The following is a 17,997-nucleotide window of genomic DNA, read 5'->3' as shown; positions in this document are numbered from 1 at the left end:
ACTAAATATGTTTATATTTCAAACCTTCTCCCAAACATAGCAGCATGACCAGTACCATGAACAAGCAGCAGAAATTACCAACTTAGCATGGAAGCATGGATATAAGACGCAGTACAGATTAGCTATTTTCCGATTTTGTCAATCAAACTCCAAACTACTATGAGCCGTAATAAGTTTTAAAAAACTTTACATTATGTATGCATCGTTATCTTGTACCTTTATTTCTGAGAAGAGCACATGGAATTTCCTAGGAAACAAACAAGCAGCCATTAGATTAAAATAAATGAAACAACTGAAACATACTTATCTAGAAAACATTTGGTCACACGAAAAAAGAAGTACAACTCAGTTTTCATGTGTATAAAACATCTGTATACAAAAGTGAAATAAAAACTGGGAAAAAAATCCTCAAATCTTTGAACACAGTATTTGTTCCTTAAAGATTCAATACCAATTTTTAAAAAATGTAGTTTTGTATTCTCCACTTAATTCAGCAGTTTTAAGTGTCACCGTAAACTGAGAGAATCAGGCTTGTCCTAAGAAACCAGAAATCTATGTGATGGAAACCAATAGAGATCTCCCAGAGAGTACTGACAGGAGTGCATAAACTTCTGCTTTGACCAAACGTCCCAAAAACCCAAGTCTGACAAAAGAAAGGAAGAAGCCTAAAGTTACGATCTACAAAGGTGTACCTAAAGACCTCAACATGAAAATAAAATGCAATGGATGAAAATAATGTTGTTGATATTTGAAGCATTCACAATAACTTTATATTCTAAGCTGTCATTTCTGTGTATCACATTTTTCATAATTGATTAAAATTATCACTGTAGTTAACTCTTTTTATAGAAGAATCTTTCTGGTGTGTGAGAAACTTCATAAACTAAACCCAAAACCTCACTACCTTATTTCAAGATTCAAAATGCAATCTAAAGCCTTCTATGCCATAACTACCTTCAGCAAACTTCTAGGAGAAAGCCGTTCCAACTGCTAGCAAACTCTCAGTAATTTCCATGCACCTACAGACTTACATATATTCAGAAACCACCTCTACTTGCAGATGATATATAACAGGTCAAAAAAGTCATCCAAGCTTCTGTCATAGTAGCCAAAAATTTCAAAGCTATTGTCCTGGGGTGACGTTATGATGCTTGTATCCCCATTCATATGTTCTGTGCCTTTAAGACCGGCTCTGAAGAGTGGAAGTTTTGTTTGGGTTTCTCTTATCAGGGACACAGAGATGGGCAGCACATAGGGCTGTTTTGGCTTCTTGCTTTTCAGCTTGCTGCTTGGCTTGCTTGCTTTTCTGCTCTTGCTTCTGCTTATTAGCTAGTTTAGCTAAACAGTCCAAATTCCTTCCTGGACTGTTTATCCTCTCCTGTTTCTTCAACCATCTTGAACCTGCACCGGACTGGGACTGGGAACACCGAAGGTTTGCACCGTTTGGCTGCAGCAGCTGCCCCAGCGCCGGAGGGACTGAGAACAGAGCAACCACCCATGAAAGAGACTTTCTGATTTTGTCATCTTTCTCAGAGCGGTGTCATCCAGTATTGTTCATTTTGTGTGCTGGGGGGTGCTGTGCCTGAAATAAACAGGTTCTTTCCACCTCTCTCCAAGGAACTTTTTCCCGAACCGGTTGGGGGGAGGGGCCGTGTGGGTTTTGCTTTCTGGAGGGGCCCTCCTTTGCAGATTCTTTAACAAATTTGCCCTAAACCAGGACAGCTATGATTACAGAAAGTAGCATGGTTTAAAAATATAATAATTACTAAATAACAATAACTGAGGACCTAGAAGATCACTATATAAATGTACAATGAACAGGAATCAGTAACAATGTAGTTGTTACTAAAACGTCTAAGAGGAGACTACAAGCTATTACTATAAAGTTTTAATTAGGCTGCCTTTCCTCTCTCAGTTTACTCTTGGCACCACTAATAATTCCTTATGCTACAAAAATACTCCAGAATAATATGGAATTTTGAAGAATGTTTACACTAATAGAACTCTGTTCAAACTCTGCCAAAATACTTTAAAAATTGCCTTCATAGTAAAAGCATGTTACCACTTCACAGTGTAAGCTAGATACCATCTATCAGTTAGTATACAACATAAGTTTTTGCAGCTAAGGAGCACGGTACTTCTTTATACTTCTTCAGTTCCTTTTTCTCTACAGCTTTAAAAAAAGCAGCAAAGATTACCTGTTTTTGCGGTTACACACTCACCTTTTTTTTGAAGCCACACCTACAAAAAATATTTGATGTGTGAGAACATGGTCTACAGTCTCCTTCGTGGCAAAGGCTTTCACATGTATGAATGAACTCTAGCAAAATGAAAACACAAATATTAAGAATATAAAAAAATCTAAGAGCACATAACATCATAATTATTAGGAGCATCTCTGGTCAATGATACTAAGCTTATGCACAGCTGAGTTTTATTTCCTTTATGAACACACAGCCAGACTGCAGGCTCTACAGTGGTTTTTACACTCATTTTGGTTAAAACTCAAAATCGCTAATAAAATATTAATTTATTGAAATTAAATATTTAAAGACCACTTTTTGTTTTGTTTGCAAAATATTGATATCAAAAGGGTTAATCTAAGAACAAAGACTGCATCTGTGTACTTTTAACAAAGAAACAGGCATGCCCTGCTTCCAGAGCAAGGAAGATAAAGAGACTGGGGGAGTAAGTACATCTGGCTTAGGAATGCAAACACAGCCAAAATAAGACCATAAAAAGACTAAACCAGGAGAAGTTTTATAGTAATGAGCAATCATAATATGTATGAGATTTCTGCAGATTGCGAAGCACACGTATGTAATTTAAGTATATAAGCAATGCGCTTGCAGAGAATCGGAATGCAGGACTCTAGGTGAACTTATCCTGCCTGCAGCTGATACCGCCATAAAGAATGCCTACTTCTTAATGCTGTATTGGTGTTCAGGAGCTCTATTCTGACTTTCGGTGACACTATGAGACACTTCAAATACTCCGATACAGAAATTTCTAATTACCATAGCTACCACAAGACAGAGGTTTGCCACATGTTTTTCCACACGATGGGATAGGATCTGTGCAAATTTTACGTTCAACACATCCTAGTTCCAGTAACTTGCTGAGAGGAGTCTGACCACAGGGACAACGATACACAACTTGTGGAAGTCGTGGACAGAGCTGGCAAGGCTGAGGATGGCATACTTGCTTACAGTTGTGCCTCCCACAATTTAATTTTCTGGAAAAAAGAATCATCAAAGAAACAAAATAGAAAACAAGAAAAAAATTAAAAGGGGAATTATCTAAGAGTATCACAGTAAGTTATTTTGAATAGAATGACCTTCTTCTTTTTAAAAGCGTAAGTCATAGTGATCTTACTTGCCACATATGTTCTGACATGAGAAACTCCCAAAACCGTCAGAGAATTCTTCCTTTGATCCACACAATACTTCTTTAAAGTTGCTTCCACAGTAACACACTGAAAGAAAGCAATATTCCACAGAAAATACAAGAGAATATCAATGACAGAACACCTCCAGCAAACATAAAAAGGTAAAAAGTGAAAAATTGTTACAGCCAATTTTCAGAAGGATAAAGAAGTTGCTCCTCTTTACATTTATTTCATCAATGTAAGAGTTTTGTCCTACAGAAGTTGGAACTCCAGCACTATTTGTTTTGATAAAGTGGTACTATATGCACAGAAAGTTTAGTTATTAAAGCAGTATACAAAACAAGTTAATTATTACCTTTAAAAATGAGAAAACTTATTTTTTTCTGTATAAACTGTTCCATAAAGTTATTTATATACTGGCACACATACCCAGTCAATTTAATTTCCATTCAAGTCTTGGTTTACAAAATTTTAACAGAAATCATGAGAAGCTTGTTGAAATGTACTCTCCTGTTGCCCTGGAGTCCCTGGGTGGCAAGGATAGGTTGGATTCAATCTGCACAGGCACCCTCAGCCAATGTCATTCAGCTCTAAATGCAGATGTATCATTGGCCAGAGAGCTGGATGGGGCTAAGACCTCAACAAACCACATGTGTAACTGGAGCGCCTATAAAACAAGCTGGAGAATAAACTCAAGGCTGTTTGTCACAAGAACTCTAGAGTGTGTGCCTTCTTCTATTTTTCTTTCATTTACCATCTAATTAATTCTTATAATTATAGTAAAAAAATCAGTAGGATCAGAGGATAATTCAGATAAAAAAGGATTGGTTAGTACAAGCCCTTACCTAAAGCACAGTCAGCATTGAGATAAGACCACATTACTCAAGTGTTTTATTCAGTTGGTCTTGAAAATCCCAAGAAAAGAGGTTTCCCTTACAGGTAGTTACAAGGAATTTAAGCTCATTGTCACTCATCCTTCACACAAGCATAACCTGTCCCTGTCTTCTTAAATTAATGATTAGCTACTGAAAGGCCATTACTCAGCCCTCTCAAGATAAGGAAGTCCAGTAACACCAGCCAGTCCTAATAAGGCACATGCTCCAACAGCCTAATCATCATGGCAGGATTCCAGCAATAGATTTTGTTTGATTTAGGAAAAACTGGCACCTGCCTTTTGGTACTGATCTTTTCCACACCCTTGTTCTTACTGTATAGGGCAGATATCTGTAAAGCATTTCAGTACTTACCTTGCTGTACTGTTAACTGGCAAGGTGAACATTTTCCTGAGTGGCACACCTGAGTACAGCTGTGCTTTCCACAGTTTAAAGTATTTCCACATACATTAGAACAATGAATTTTTGTTGATTGACCACAGCGAACTGAATGACTGTAGAGAAATGACAACATAGCATGTCAGCTACATGACATCTATACAGTATTAAATAAAAAAGGAAAGGCATTTTCAGTAAAAAGTCAAAATCTTCAAAAGGCAGCATATTTACTAATTAAAGTCTTTAGGAAATAACACGCCTAGTTTTCCTCTTGCTTCCCCTCTTCCACCTCACTAAAGTAGAACACCTATAAAAGTAGTTAGTCTACAGAATTTTTCCTGAGGAAAATGGGGGAAAGCAACCCAAGGTGACACTAAAATTTGAACAAATGCATGAACTCGTTTGCACTGTCAGAAAAGCAGGTATTTCTAATACAGACATCTTTCTGAAGACTTAACCCTAAATCCATTGAACACAATGAAGATAGGGATATGGGCCTTAACAGCGAGTCAGATGACTATGAAAACAACTGAGTTTTTTATTAAATTGTCTAAAAATGTGACAAAATCAACTCTCCTATTTTTTCAACTCTGGATGGCTCATACAATGGCTGTAAAACATGTACTTGAAATAATAATTTTAAAACATCCTTAAGTTGGTGATGCCATGCCATACACCCTGGATGCTTATTATACAGTACCTATGAAATGCTATTTTGAAGCAGGTTTTAAGTATCAAATGTACTATTACAAAAATCAGCAATCTGGTGAAATAATCTGACATCTGCAAAAATCTGCCATCTTGAAAAGAAAAAAAAAAAACAAACAAAAAACCCTAAACAATAAAAGGAGGTAATATTACTATGGAAGATAAAATTCAGTCATCTACAAGTAATCAATTTTTCTGCTGAAGACAAAGTGCTTTTATCTACAAATACTGCCACAGAAACTGCAGTACCTTCTTCTGAAAAATTAATATTGTGTAGTATTAGATTCAAACTCTGAGCAATAACTGCAAAAATCCAAAAAATCTTTTTTCCAGAGCAAGAATCTAACACTGAAATTGGTTTATGGCTTTTTTGGTTCTGTAAACAAACTCAGGCAAATAATTTATTACACAGAATCAGTTCTACATAACGAGAAAAAGGGACTCTAAAGACTCAGGCCAACTGATTATGAGTAATCACACACAGTATAGGCAGCACCACATTGCTATTGGCAATGACACTATATGCACCAAACACGTAAGGAAAAGATAGCTTCCACGTCTGAAATACACTATAGACTTCTCTGTACAGTTTCTGAGAAAATCACATTATTTTTGAAATTATTATTTCTGAAATGAAATAATTTAAATTCCGTTTCATTCAGATAGAAAAGACATGAACATTTTTTCTATTAAATTCTTGGAGTCTTCTAGCAAATAAAATTAATAAATACTAGTATATGAGATTTCAAAATCGAATGAACTTACAGACTGCTCAAACAATTCAGCTACATGTATCATAAACTGAAAAGTATTTTTTGTTATTTTTACTTTCTTTCTTGAAAAATTAAAAGTAACTGGATTTTTTCAAAATATAAAATTCTCCAAATAATTTTAACCACAAATTCAAGTCACAGCTCAGATTAAACTTTGTACAGCAGATTTTTAATAAACTATAAGAAAAAAAAAATTAGTATATAGAGTTTTAAACTGTTCTTATGTTTTTAATAACTAAAATTATGTCTGCATAGTAGAAGCATTCTTACCTTGTTTGTCCACATTCACATGTTTTTGTCACAAAGGCTGGGCACGAAGGGCACGGTCCTGGGTGGCACAGACTTAGAAGTAAGTAAAAAAGCGAGCTTTAACTTGAGCTTTATTACACTCGCAGAGACACAATCCACCATGACCTAACACCAGGGCATTATCAAAACATTATACAGGACTCCTACACTCCCTCCTGCAGGGTGTGAAAGCAGTCTTAACACAAGAAAAAAAAATTGATTATTACAATTGCATCAGTCTCAAAGACCACTAATGTTGAAAGAAAAACTGTATTCCTGCCACTGTCAAATCAACAGTACTACTAACAAATCAATTCTGCTACTGACACATTTGATATATTTGATTTTCAGCAGCAAACATGCATCAACTCAACTGCGTTCATCACTGATAACACCCAAAACAATCACCTTATGTCCAAAGCATTAATATAATTATTTCCTTGGTGATCTAAAATACAACAGAGATAAAAACTTCTCTAATAATTTCATCTTTTGAGCTGATGGTTTTATCTTTGAACTCAGCACTTCTAGTGCCACCAGTAAGAGGTGTTCCTCCTCTTCCTGTAAGGTAACACATGGGAGACATAGTAAGTCTGCCTCAGTTTTCTTCTTACTGTCAAGGGCAATTTCCTGCAGGTGTCATCAATTCCAGTCCTTTACATATCAGACCTTACCTCCTACTTCAAGAAAAACTAGATGTTCCCTATCGGCATGTAAGACCTTAGTTGGGCATAGACAAGCCCAGGTTTGTGAAATTATACTTAACTATCTAGTCTGCACTCTTCCTTAGCCAACTCCCAGTTCCCTTCATCTGCAAAAACAGCAGCTCTCATTTGGAGCAATTATTACTAGCAGGAACTGACCAGCACAGAAATCTTAGCCAAAAGAAAAAACTCAGAAGTATCAGAAAACTCCAAAACCACAGACTACCCTGTTACATGGTAACTACTGAATTCCTCAAGGACAATAACTATAGAAGTACTAATTAATACACCAGTTAATACAGTCATATGCAATATAGTTGAGTCATGCCTCCAGCTCGTCAACAGTGGTCTGGCTTCCTTTCTTCCTCTACCACTCCTAGCTGACAATAAGGCCTAACCTATCATTCAACCTATGCCAGCTGTAACACTAAAGCCAAGCAATTGCACAATAAGCCAATTATAAACAATGAGAAATCCCCCATCACATAAAGCAAATCCAAAAAACAAACCACCAAAACCACCATAACCCTCCGTCTTTTGATAAATCAGTTTTATGACACAGTGAAGAGTTGGAAAAGCACCACAGCAGGCATAAGGAAAGGGGAAAAAAAAGAAAAACTGGATGGATACACAGTAAAGCAGGAAGAAAGCAAAACCACTGAATTAATTAAAATTGTACTGTGGTGCAGCGGTGCGGCAGTTTAGATGTCACTCGCCCAGGCTAGCTGGCCAGCAACCGCTAGCAGCACGGGGGGGGCACTTGTCCCGACAGCTGGGCTTCGGGAGAGCGCCTCAAGCAGGCACCCAGCGCTACGGCTGTAGGTGCTGCCAGGTGCGGACGAGACCTGGAATCGCTGCGATGAACAGGAATAAAGAGCGCTCTCCGCTTGGGGCAAAGTCCCGCTTTAATGGTATCCAGGGAAGCCAACAAACGGAGCCAATTTGAGGGTTGATACTTGTGGCTATAAAAGCAGTGGGTGGTAGGGGTGGAACCAATACAGAGACCAATGGGAATCCAGGGGGGTACGAGAGATTGACACACATGGGAGTCCAATGGGTACAGCTTAGAGGAGGGGTCCCGGTCCCTGAGCCAATCACTCCAAGCCCTGGAGAGAAGCTTCTGGAGAAAGGGAGTGAGCAGGGAGTGACTGGCAGGGCCCTGGGGAGGAATAAGGGAAAGGATACATTAAGTTGTCAGGGTAACCGGGGAGGAGTACAACTGGATACATTGGGTGCCATGGGGACCAGAGAGACTGGCATTTAACTGGGAGAGGAGGGAGAACCTGGGCAGAACCATTACAATTTGGGGGAAACAGAACATTCCAACTTAAACAAAGGGAGAACAAATCAAGCAAGGGGAGAGTAAAACAAACGCAACACAACACTGTGGAACTTCAGACAATGAGAATTAACATGCATTCTGCAACATACAAGAAAACCTATCTTACAAGAAAACCTCTTGTAAAAGGACTGCACAGTATATTGCACTGTCTTGACTTCAATTCTCACAGACCCACGTAGGATTCTGAAGGCTGGATGCCAACTTAAGAACTTAGAATCAGATTAAAGTAAATATGAATTCAAAATATTAGAATCTAGGTCGTAACTTGGAAAAGTGAGAAGGCACATCATCTTCGGACGTCTTGTCATGTTAAGTTTTTTACCTGGTGTATTATTTCTCTCAACACTCTCATATACATGCAATGCTAAGATTTCTTCCATAACTCACTCCTGGCGCACTTTCTGATAATACTGTATCACACAACAGCAATTTACATTGATCACAAACATTTTAAAGTTGTAAGTACCAATATTAATAGATCGCAGTCTTACAGCAAGATTCCTTTTGTTAGAACAGTATCAGACAATTTTCAGACATCTGAAAGTTTGGACAATGTATGTTTCTGAAACAGTTTTCTGACCTTTTGTTAATAAGAACAGAAAAATTCTAGTAATGCAAAAACTAATGCTTTGAAATCAAACTACTGACTTTTGAAGTAAGTATTCCTTATGCATCCCTACAGATACACATGCAAAAGTCTCTGGTACAATTTAGTTTAGACAGAAGCTACAGTATGACTACAGCTCTAGGACACACTTGATCCATACAACAACAATTAAGATTGAAATTCAGATTTCATGATTTCATTCAGCATAGAGACATGCACAAGAAGTGCAGAAAATGCTCCTTAGATGATAAAGATGGGTGATACCTTTAGAGTTTTTGTCCTGGTTGGATTAAGCAAAAAACTAAGTTAAATGACTTGACAATGTTGCAAACTGAACTCAAAAAGGTTGAAGACTTCAGTATTAACTTCTGTTTGGTGAATGCAGAGGTTTTTTTAACTGAACCTTCATTATCTACCATTACCATGGAGGATTATTTTGCAATTTACTGCTGCTGCTCTAGAGAACTGGCATACAGGAAAAGTTGTGTAGATAGATACATCTAGACAGAGGAAAAATTAAACTTCCATTTGTCTGACAGTGAAAGTATTACATACTATAACAGAACAAAAAGGGGACTTGTATTGCTGTAGAGAAGATTACAGCAGCAAAGAAGTATGAAAGAAGTCCAGTGACTAAAATTTAAATTAACAGAGAGATGTGGGAAATGGATTTGTAGAGTTCTCAGGGCCTGACAGAAGGCCCACAGAGTATGCATCTGTATGCAAACTCCGAGAGAAGAAATGTTGACTTAGAAATGCCATGGAAACAGGACAGATATTGTTGAGAGAGAAATGAAGTTAGAAGAAAAATTTTCAATGGATGGTCTGGCAAGTAAGACTAGATACTTTGGAGAAATACAACTATGAAAGATGCCTTGTACTAGGACTCATGAGAGGTAGTTTTAGATGATTGGCTTTAAAGCACCTACAGCATGGTGCAGCAAAAAGCTGACAGGCCAAGAAACACACTGTATTGTAATTAGGAAATAGCTGGCTTCTGAATGTGATGACATGAATTATGACATCTATATTGTCTCACCCTTCTCATGAGACTGAAAATGGAATAAAAGTTTTTAAAACACCTCTCAGTTGCCCGATCTCTGGATCAGAAAAAGGGTATTGTCTGACAGAGAGAAACTTCATTAACTGCCTTTGCAAGACCTTTTTAAAATGCTCTCAAGGCCTTGCATAGTTTCTGCTGGCAGGGAGAACTTCAGAGCCTTAAAAGAAGTTTTGCTCTGTTAAGAAGTTTATTATCAGGAACATTTTATTGAAGGTTAAGCTAGATGTTTCTGTGATGTAGAACCTAACACTGTAAAATAAATGTCAGTGTTTTTAAACTAAAAGTGTGAAGAGAACTCACCTTGAGAAGTGTTATGCATGTCATAGCACAACACTAGCAAAAGGTTGGCAAAGCATTCCCCTTTCAAACAGCTGTTTACCGGTTCCTCAGCTCTGCCAAATAACCGTGTATATAAATGGCTACCAATAAATCTGAGTAAATATAAGATTTATTGCTAAACCAGTTGATGTGCTCAGGCCTGAGCAGTAGGCCTAAGCCAGAGCTGACTTACTAGATGGATCCCAAGCACTGTGTGACTACTGACACCATCAGTATTATTTAGCTAAAAAGAGATGACCAAGAGCTTATACCCACTGTTTAACACCAAACCCCTGCTTTAAAAACTTTCACATAACCTTCTGTAGTTACCAGCAAGAAACGTATCATTTTAAGAAATTTTCCCAGCTAACATGAATAGAGGCTTGCTTGTAGGGTATTTTAGAGGAAAATCCTCCCAGCCAAGGCCTGGGCTCTGGCCAAGCCCTGGCCCTGGCTGGTCAGCAAGCACGCCACCAGATTCAGGTGTTCCTGAGCTAAAAGTACATTCAAGTCACACTGACTTGCTGATTTGGACCTATAAAAGCTGGACCCACTTTCAGGGCAAATTTGCAGGCCTCACCTACGGGTGGACTCATCATGTAGGATTTTGCTAATTGCTGGGAAGGGTTCTTCAGGTCCTCACTGTGAAACAGAGCTTCCCAGCAACTACGGACTCTGGGTGACGGTGAAGTATTTAGGCGATTGATGACGGATCTAACTTTCTCAATCACTATCCTTTCTCTCACAAAGTAATGACTAGGTACACTACCTTGCTTATTTTTGCTTGTTGCTAGAGCAAAGTACATGTTTTACTGAATGTATAATTTTACTTTTGTATTATCTTAATATTCATTGTAAAATAAGAAGACCATTCTTTCCATTGGTGTCTGTGTCCTTTAAATCGCTCCTGTCAATTGGCAGTGTAAATCACCTTAACTTATTTTCACCAAAATGGGGTGTGGTGTTGAAAAGCAAAAACAAAACAGCTTTTAGGATATTTGCAAACAGAATGACAGTTCTGGTTCAAACATTATCACCTTATGGGAACATCTGGGAGGAGGGGAAAATGGCACACAGCAAATCCACAATGGAAAGAAATAAATGCTTGCAAGAAGTTCTGAGATCATCTAAACTTAAGCAAGAATCATAAAATACAGCACTCTCTTGAGGAAAATCTCTGCCCAGACATACATCATGATCCAGACTTATCATTTGCATTCAAATACTAAAGCCCTGCATCTCTAACTCCACCACTGATACAGCAAGAGGGAACAAAGATCCTGCTTGCATTTTGATACAGCAGTTGATGGTGGCCTGTGTCCTCACAGACACCAAAGATTCCCATATGGGAGAAAGAGAAGTGTCCAAAATATAATGAACATCCAAAACTGGTAACGCTGATGTTGAAAGAGCATTCCTCTCTAGTTCACCATCCTAAGTTCAAGCGTATCAAGAACATAGATTATCTGCATGCCTACTGCTGCCTTACCTCCAGGACTGGATAATCTCATCATGGTTTTATTCATGTAAAACAAAGTTGAATAGTAACATTTTTAAATATGCTACAACTGGTCACAAATTGGGACACAATTTTCACAGCTTTTATGCAGATCAGACATTTGGAGACTAAAAATTTGTAGCACCCCAATGTCACAGTATTGTCACTACTCTTCAGAAGACTTTCTAGAAGAGAATGCCAAAGACTGAATCTCTGTAGACTAGGACAGGAAAGAAGAGAAGACATCTGCTTCCAAGCCCTACAAGAAAGCTTGTCAGGCAAGAAATTGCAGTCACAGAGTTCTCAAAGTGGTTGAGAAGTCTGCTTATTTCTGACTGGGCAAAAGATATGTCCATGAACATATGCCTCTCCTGAGATGGAGGCGTGCCATTGGTCTCCAAGAGAATCAGTGTTTCTTCAGGGTATCAGCTACCTCAAGTGTAGTCTGAAAGCTGAAAGTAAATTAAGAAAACAGCCATGACACTTATATGAAATAAAACATAAAATCTCCATGCATAAATACATAATGCATAAATATAAATTAAGTCTAATATAAAAAAGATGTCTAATTAACATTTCCAGGTATGGGAAACAAATATTAAAGAATTATTCTGACATTCAATAAAATGTTGAAATATATTTGAAGCAGAAAACATTAAATACAAAGTTCAGAGTAAAGTTCTGAGCTTTAGCAAATCTTGGAAAAAGTGTCAAGCGACAATCTGTTGGAATGGCTGAAGTTTCTGACCAAGAGCAGAAAACTGCTTCTATCAAAAATTTCCAAAACCAGAAATATGAACAGATGTTAAGGACCAACTTCCATGGAAACTGAAGCTAGATACAACAGGGACAACATATAATTTATGTTTCTGACAAGCAAGCATATTTATACATTAAAAAAGAACATATTAAAAAATCTCACGTAAAACATCCAAAGATGAAAACAGAGATGCCCTCCTGTAGTGGTCTGGATTTGTTAATTTAAGATTTTCCTAATTTTAAAATTTCCCAACCAATGTGTTGATGAGTGTGGTGGGCTTCAGTGCTGGCTAATTACCGGTGCACTCATTTCCTGCTGTGAGATAGGATTAGGAGAAAGGTAAAGTAGGTTCAAAACCTTTAAAAGGGTATAAAGAAAATTTTATTAAAAGTAATTAAAAGAAAAAAAAGTAGTAAGAATCAGAAAAAACCCTTCAGAACCCTTCTTCTTCCCCCACAACCTTTTCTTTCCCACTGATAATGTAAAGAAAGAAAGCCTAAAATTTCTAGTTAGTTTACCACCTCTAAAATAGTCTTTCTTTAGTTCACTTAGGGAGAGGAGTCCCTCTTGTTAAGGTTATGAAGACTTCTTCACAAGAGGAAAAACACAGTTCTCTCATGGCTCTCCATTTCATCACAAATAAGAGATGCCCGTGGAATCCTGTTATCGTGAAGTCCTTCCCATTTCCACAAGTCTTTCCACAGCTTGTCAATAGGCCATGTTGACTTATGGGTATTGTTTTAAAGATGAGTTGTTCAAAGGTAAAAATTCTCATTATTTTTCTCTAACAACATCTTCATCACTGGGAACAGAGATCTTCTCTTTCTTCTCCTGAGGGCACAGGACTACTCTCTATTTCTGTGCTCAAACTCCTCATGGGATTACAGCCACTTTAACATCTGCTTATTTTGGCACTGAGGTCTTTACTTGGTATCTATAAATGTGAACCCTTTCATCTCCCCATAGTTTCCTGTGTTATAAGGAAAAAGAGGGTTTTTTCCATAGCTTACAAGAGAATTTGAGCTGTAAGATCAAGGCATCTTCCCCTCCCTCCCATCTGGGACTTAAATCTTCCTCACCGACTATGATGTTCTCATGTTGCTCTTTTACATGCTTGCATCTTGTTCCTTTCTCTCACTCGAGGAAGGATTAAAGCATTGAAAGGATGAACATCCCACCTGGAGTCCAGCTGGCATGGGGCTGGGCGCTAAAGACGGCAGGAGTCGTAATTAGGGGGAATTGTAATTAGGGAAGCTGCTCGGCTCGGATCAAATCAAATCAGCCAGGCTAGAACCCAGCAGCAGCACACTGGGGGTGGGGGGTGGCTTCTCGTTCCCCCTGCCCGATGGTTGAGAGCAGCTTCCACAGGAGTAAAATCCCAGCACCAGCCTGGGGCTGCTTCTGGGGCCTGGCTGGGCTCTTGGCGATGGGGTGGGGGGGAGAGCGTGTAGTAGGCAATCAGATGTTAGCAAGGCCGGCTGCATCCAGCCCCACAGTACTGCCCTCTCCCTGCTCAGCAGCCGATGTTGAGGGCTGGCAGGTGGCCCAGGGAAGGGGGCTCAACCCCGCAGCAGGGCCAGCCCGGCCCCATGGCAGGGGCCGCCCAGCCCTGTTTCCTCGCTCCTGACCAGAAGGGAAAGAAAAAGTTTCTGGGTCTCTTCCGTCTTTAAAGTGTCTTTACAGAAGCCCGTCCAGTTTCTTAGTGGTTCAACACACTGTCAGTTACACAAAAAGCTTTTGCCTCACTTCCCAAAATTTTCCTCCCATTCCAAACCACGACACTTCCTTTGCCTCTCTTCACTGAATTATACTAATAAAATGTTAGCAGAACCAATCTGAGTTACATATACTGATTAAAATTTCCACGAGGGATTCTGGTTAAACTATCTGATGGTCTCAACAAATAAAAAAATACAAAAGCCTCAACAGTTTGCAAGCCAAAAAAAGAAGAAAAATAAACAAAGGAAAGAAGTGGTCTTTCAGTTTAAACAAGTAGCACTAATCCCAAATTAAGATATTCAAACACTTTTACATGAATAACAGCACCTGAAAAATCTGGTGGGCCACTGGACATGTTTAGAGTTATTTTCAGACACTATTATTTCTTTACTTCAATGAAAATTCTTGAAACCAAGTCAGACAGCTGGTTCAGTTCCTAAAATATGATAGAAATGTTGCTACAACTATTGTAGACATCCTGTTCATGCTCTCATATGAACTCACTTTAGACATACCAACACAAAAGCATTTCAGCCTTTTCATTTCTTTCAGGCTTCAGCTGAACTATAAACCTCTGTAGGTTCTAAATCTCTAAGCATATCCTGGAATAAAAAATAAGCAAATATAGTCTTCAGAAATTTTCTCTAAATAATATCAGTGTTTATATAATAAACATTTACTTACATGTTGCAAAGATGTGGACAGTCCAAACACTGCCTCTTCTTTCCACAAAGTTCCCCACAGCTATGTGGGATTTCATTTCTATTCCATTCAGGATTGTGCACCTTACCTAAACCATGTCAAAGACAAAAAGGTGTTTATTGCTTTGAATACCAGACAGCATTTGTGAAAAATATCATACCAAAGAGAAAAAGCGGTATTTTAAATACTGGCAAGCAGTCTTCTTTGACAAAAAAATTACACAAATGTTTATGTTATTCTGTACTGATACATACTCAGCTTTTTTAAAAGAATGTGCCATTGGAATAGCAAGCTCCAGAATACTCTTTCCTTCTGTACTCTCAATCAGCAGACATGGAGGTAGCTGATACATTAAATTAAACTGATAAAGTACATGAAAACTAAAAGCCCCCTGCAGTTGGTCAGGCTGCACAGTAGCTAAGAAAATTGAAGGGTGAAACTCCCTTGCTGTCTCAATGCAGCAGGGAAGGGAAAAAAAAAGGAACAGAGTAAAAGATACTAATTCCAGAAAGTATGATCTACCTGGCATGGTGATGGGGAATAGGGAATTAAATAAGTGGGCAAATTATGAAAGTCACTTCTATAAAAAGATGCAGACTCTACATTAATAAAAGTATTAACAGTTAATGAATTTTGATTAATGAAGTCTTAAACAAGAAGCATGTTAGCTTAAAGTATTCTATATTTCAGATAAGCACTAAACCATATTTTCATTAATCTGAGATATTATCATCAAATCTCACAGCTCCAAGTGCAGGGTCATCAGGGTTAAGGTTAATTGCCATCATTAACACTCTCTTGGCTTTCTGCAAGAGAGGAATTAAATTAACAGGGAAACAACTAAGCCACTGTTGCAAATTTGAGCTGTGACAATCAAAACCAACAAGAAAATGTATTTTTGGTGACATAGTCTCATAATTTAAATTTTTTTAATATACCTCTGTATATTCTACAGTATTAAGTTAGAAAAATATGAAAAAACACTACAGATAGCATTTATTCAACAGAGTTTCAATTAAACTAATTGAATACCCAGGAAAGTCCCCAGAAAGATCTGAAGCTTCAGAAGAAAAATAAGACAGGAATTTCCTCATGGGTGAAAGTGTGGAAAAAAAAAAATCACACTTTACCACACTCAGCACATGGTTAGTGCTTTGCATCGAATACAAGACAGGTTTACATAAGTGACTGATGATGTCCAAATTATATATCATTAATGTAAAATTATCTGCAGAAGACTGAACTCTTATGTTACTACATGCTGCTATGGGAGTAATAATTCTGCAGACAATTTAAAGTTCTTACTGTAGATTTCCTAAACCATGAAATGTCTTTAGGCTAAGGAGAATTTCTTCCCTATTTAACAGACAGATGTCCTGTTTGTTAGATTTTTTAAAATTAGACTTTATAAAAACTCTAATTTTCATTCATGGTCAATTCATTCTGCCTGCGTTATTATCTCTAATAACTGAATTATTATCCCTATATTAATAAAGTTTCATACATTGCTGTACAAAACCTCTGCCTTAACTGCATTGCACTGCTTCTGATTCACTAACACATTTAGATAAAAAGATAAAACTCTATTTTAGCAAATCTTGCTTCTTTAGATAAGTTTACTGACACAGTTTCTGTCTGAAATTCAGAACATTCTGTTTTCTAGAAAGTGAGGTGAAAGCTTCCAGTGACTCTGATTTAAAGAGAAGAAAGCTATGTGAAAACAATACAGATCACAGAAGTACTGATTCTAAACAAAACTTATTCGTATCTATGCAATTAAGTAACATAATTTCTCCTTTTTGTTTTATATTTATGGCTTAATGAGTGCTATACTCATGCCATTAACCTTTTTTATTAAACACATATCTACACAGAGGTCTGAAAAGCCTGAACATTTTTTTCCTATTTAAGCTCCATGTGTGTCTGAACAACGTAAATCACAAAATTGGTAAATCAATTTAAAGGTTTAGGTAGTTGCATCCTTGAGTTGTGTATTATTTTGGTCTTGCCACAAAGACATAAGCATGCAGGTTATTCTGTTCCTTCTACGGAAGGAAAGCTCACAAGATACCAGCCAAAATCTATCATTATTCCATAAAAATCACTATTTCTACATAATGATATGAAAATATTTACCACTTGGGACTTACTATTTTATTTTCATTTCTCAAGTAGCACATGCATGATTCCCTATGCAGCCACCTTCCAGTGTCAATAAAATTTTTTAAAAATTGTGTTTCAGGTGTGTAAGCAAACAAGCACCAATACTCAAATTCATACTAAGAAAAAGGAATCAAAATGACAAAACTATTTTCTTTGCAAAAGCAAGTGAGAAACTCACCACAGAAACAAGTGTAAGTTTTAGGAACTTGCACAGAAGCATTCTGACAAGCTGGACATCTCCAACCGCTATTGCCATCTGTAGGTAAAAAAACAAAAAAAAGGACTTGAAGTAAATAAAAGACCTAATCCACAAGCCTAGAATAAGTTTTTCTACTTTGTTTTTTAACACAGTTGCAAATAAATTAATTTTTCCACTTGTGTTTTCTCACTCAAAAGTGGTGAGAAAACACATTCATAAGAATACATTTTATACAGTATTGACATCAACACAGCCATAATATTTCATTTCAACCAGCTCCAACCTCATATTGAAGCACGCAAGTTTTTAAACTCCCAATTTTTCTATTATCATACGCCCTGTTATAAGATATACGGCTGGAACATAGATTTCACCATATCTAAAGCTGTGAGGGGAAAAAAAGTGTTAAGAGAGGGAAATTGGTAAGGAATACATAATTATCTCACACAAATCACTACCTGCATTTTCCTTTTCACTATCCTCTCATAAGTTTA

General features: G+C 37.5%; 1 protein-coding gene across 3 annotated transcripts in view; it reads right to left on the bottom strand.

Annotated features, from left to right (window-relative positions):
* NFX1 (nuclear transcription factor, X-box binding 1) overlaps positions 1-17,997 on the bottom strand; it is a 75,026-nt gene that overhangs the window by 34,906 nt on the left and 22,123 nt on the right. For all 3 annotated transcript variants that reach the window (XM_063159014.1, XM_063159023.1, XM_063159004.1), the window contains exons 4-11: positions 17,483-17,560; positions 15,124-15,229; positions 6,411-6,482; positions 4,636-4,775; positions 3,376-3,475; positions 3,018-3,235; positions 2,223-2,320; positions 217-247 (exon numbers count right to left, since the gene is read on the bottom strand). In XM_063159014.1, the coding sequence (XP_063015084.1) occupies positions 217-247; positions 2,223-2,320; positions 3,018-3,235; positions 3,376-3,475; positions 4,636-4,775; positions 6,411-6,482; positions 15,124-15,229; positions 17,483-17,560 (843 nt within the window). The remainder of the gene's footprint in view (positions 1-216; positions 248-2,222; positions 2,321-3,017; positions 3,236-3,375; positions 3,476-4,635; positions 4,776-6,410; positions 6,483-15,123; positions 15,230-17,482; positions 17,561-17,997) is intronic.

Source organism: Melospiza melodia, chromosome 1 (assembly GCF_035770615.1).
Source record: "Melospiza melodia melodia isolate bMelMel2 chromosome 1, bMelMel2.pri, whole genome shotgun sequence".
Classification (NCBI taxonomy): Eukaryota; Metazoa; Chordata; class Aves; order Passeriformes; family Passerellidae; genus Melospiza; species Melospiza melodia.
Note: the sequence above shows the minus strand (reverse complement) of the source record. Positions and strands in the feature narration are given on the sequence as shown.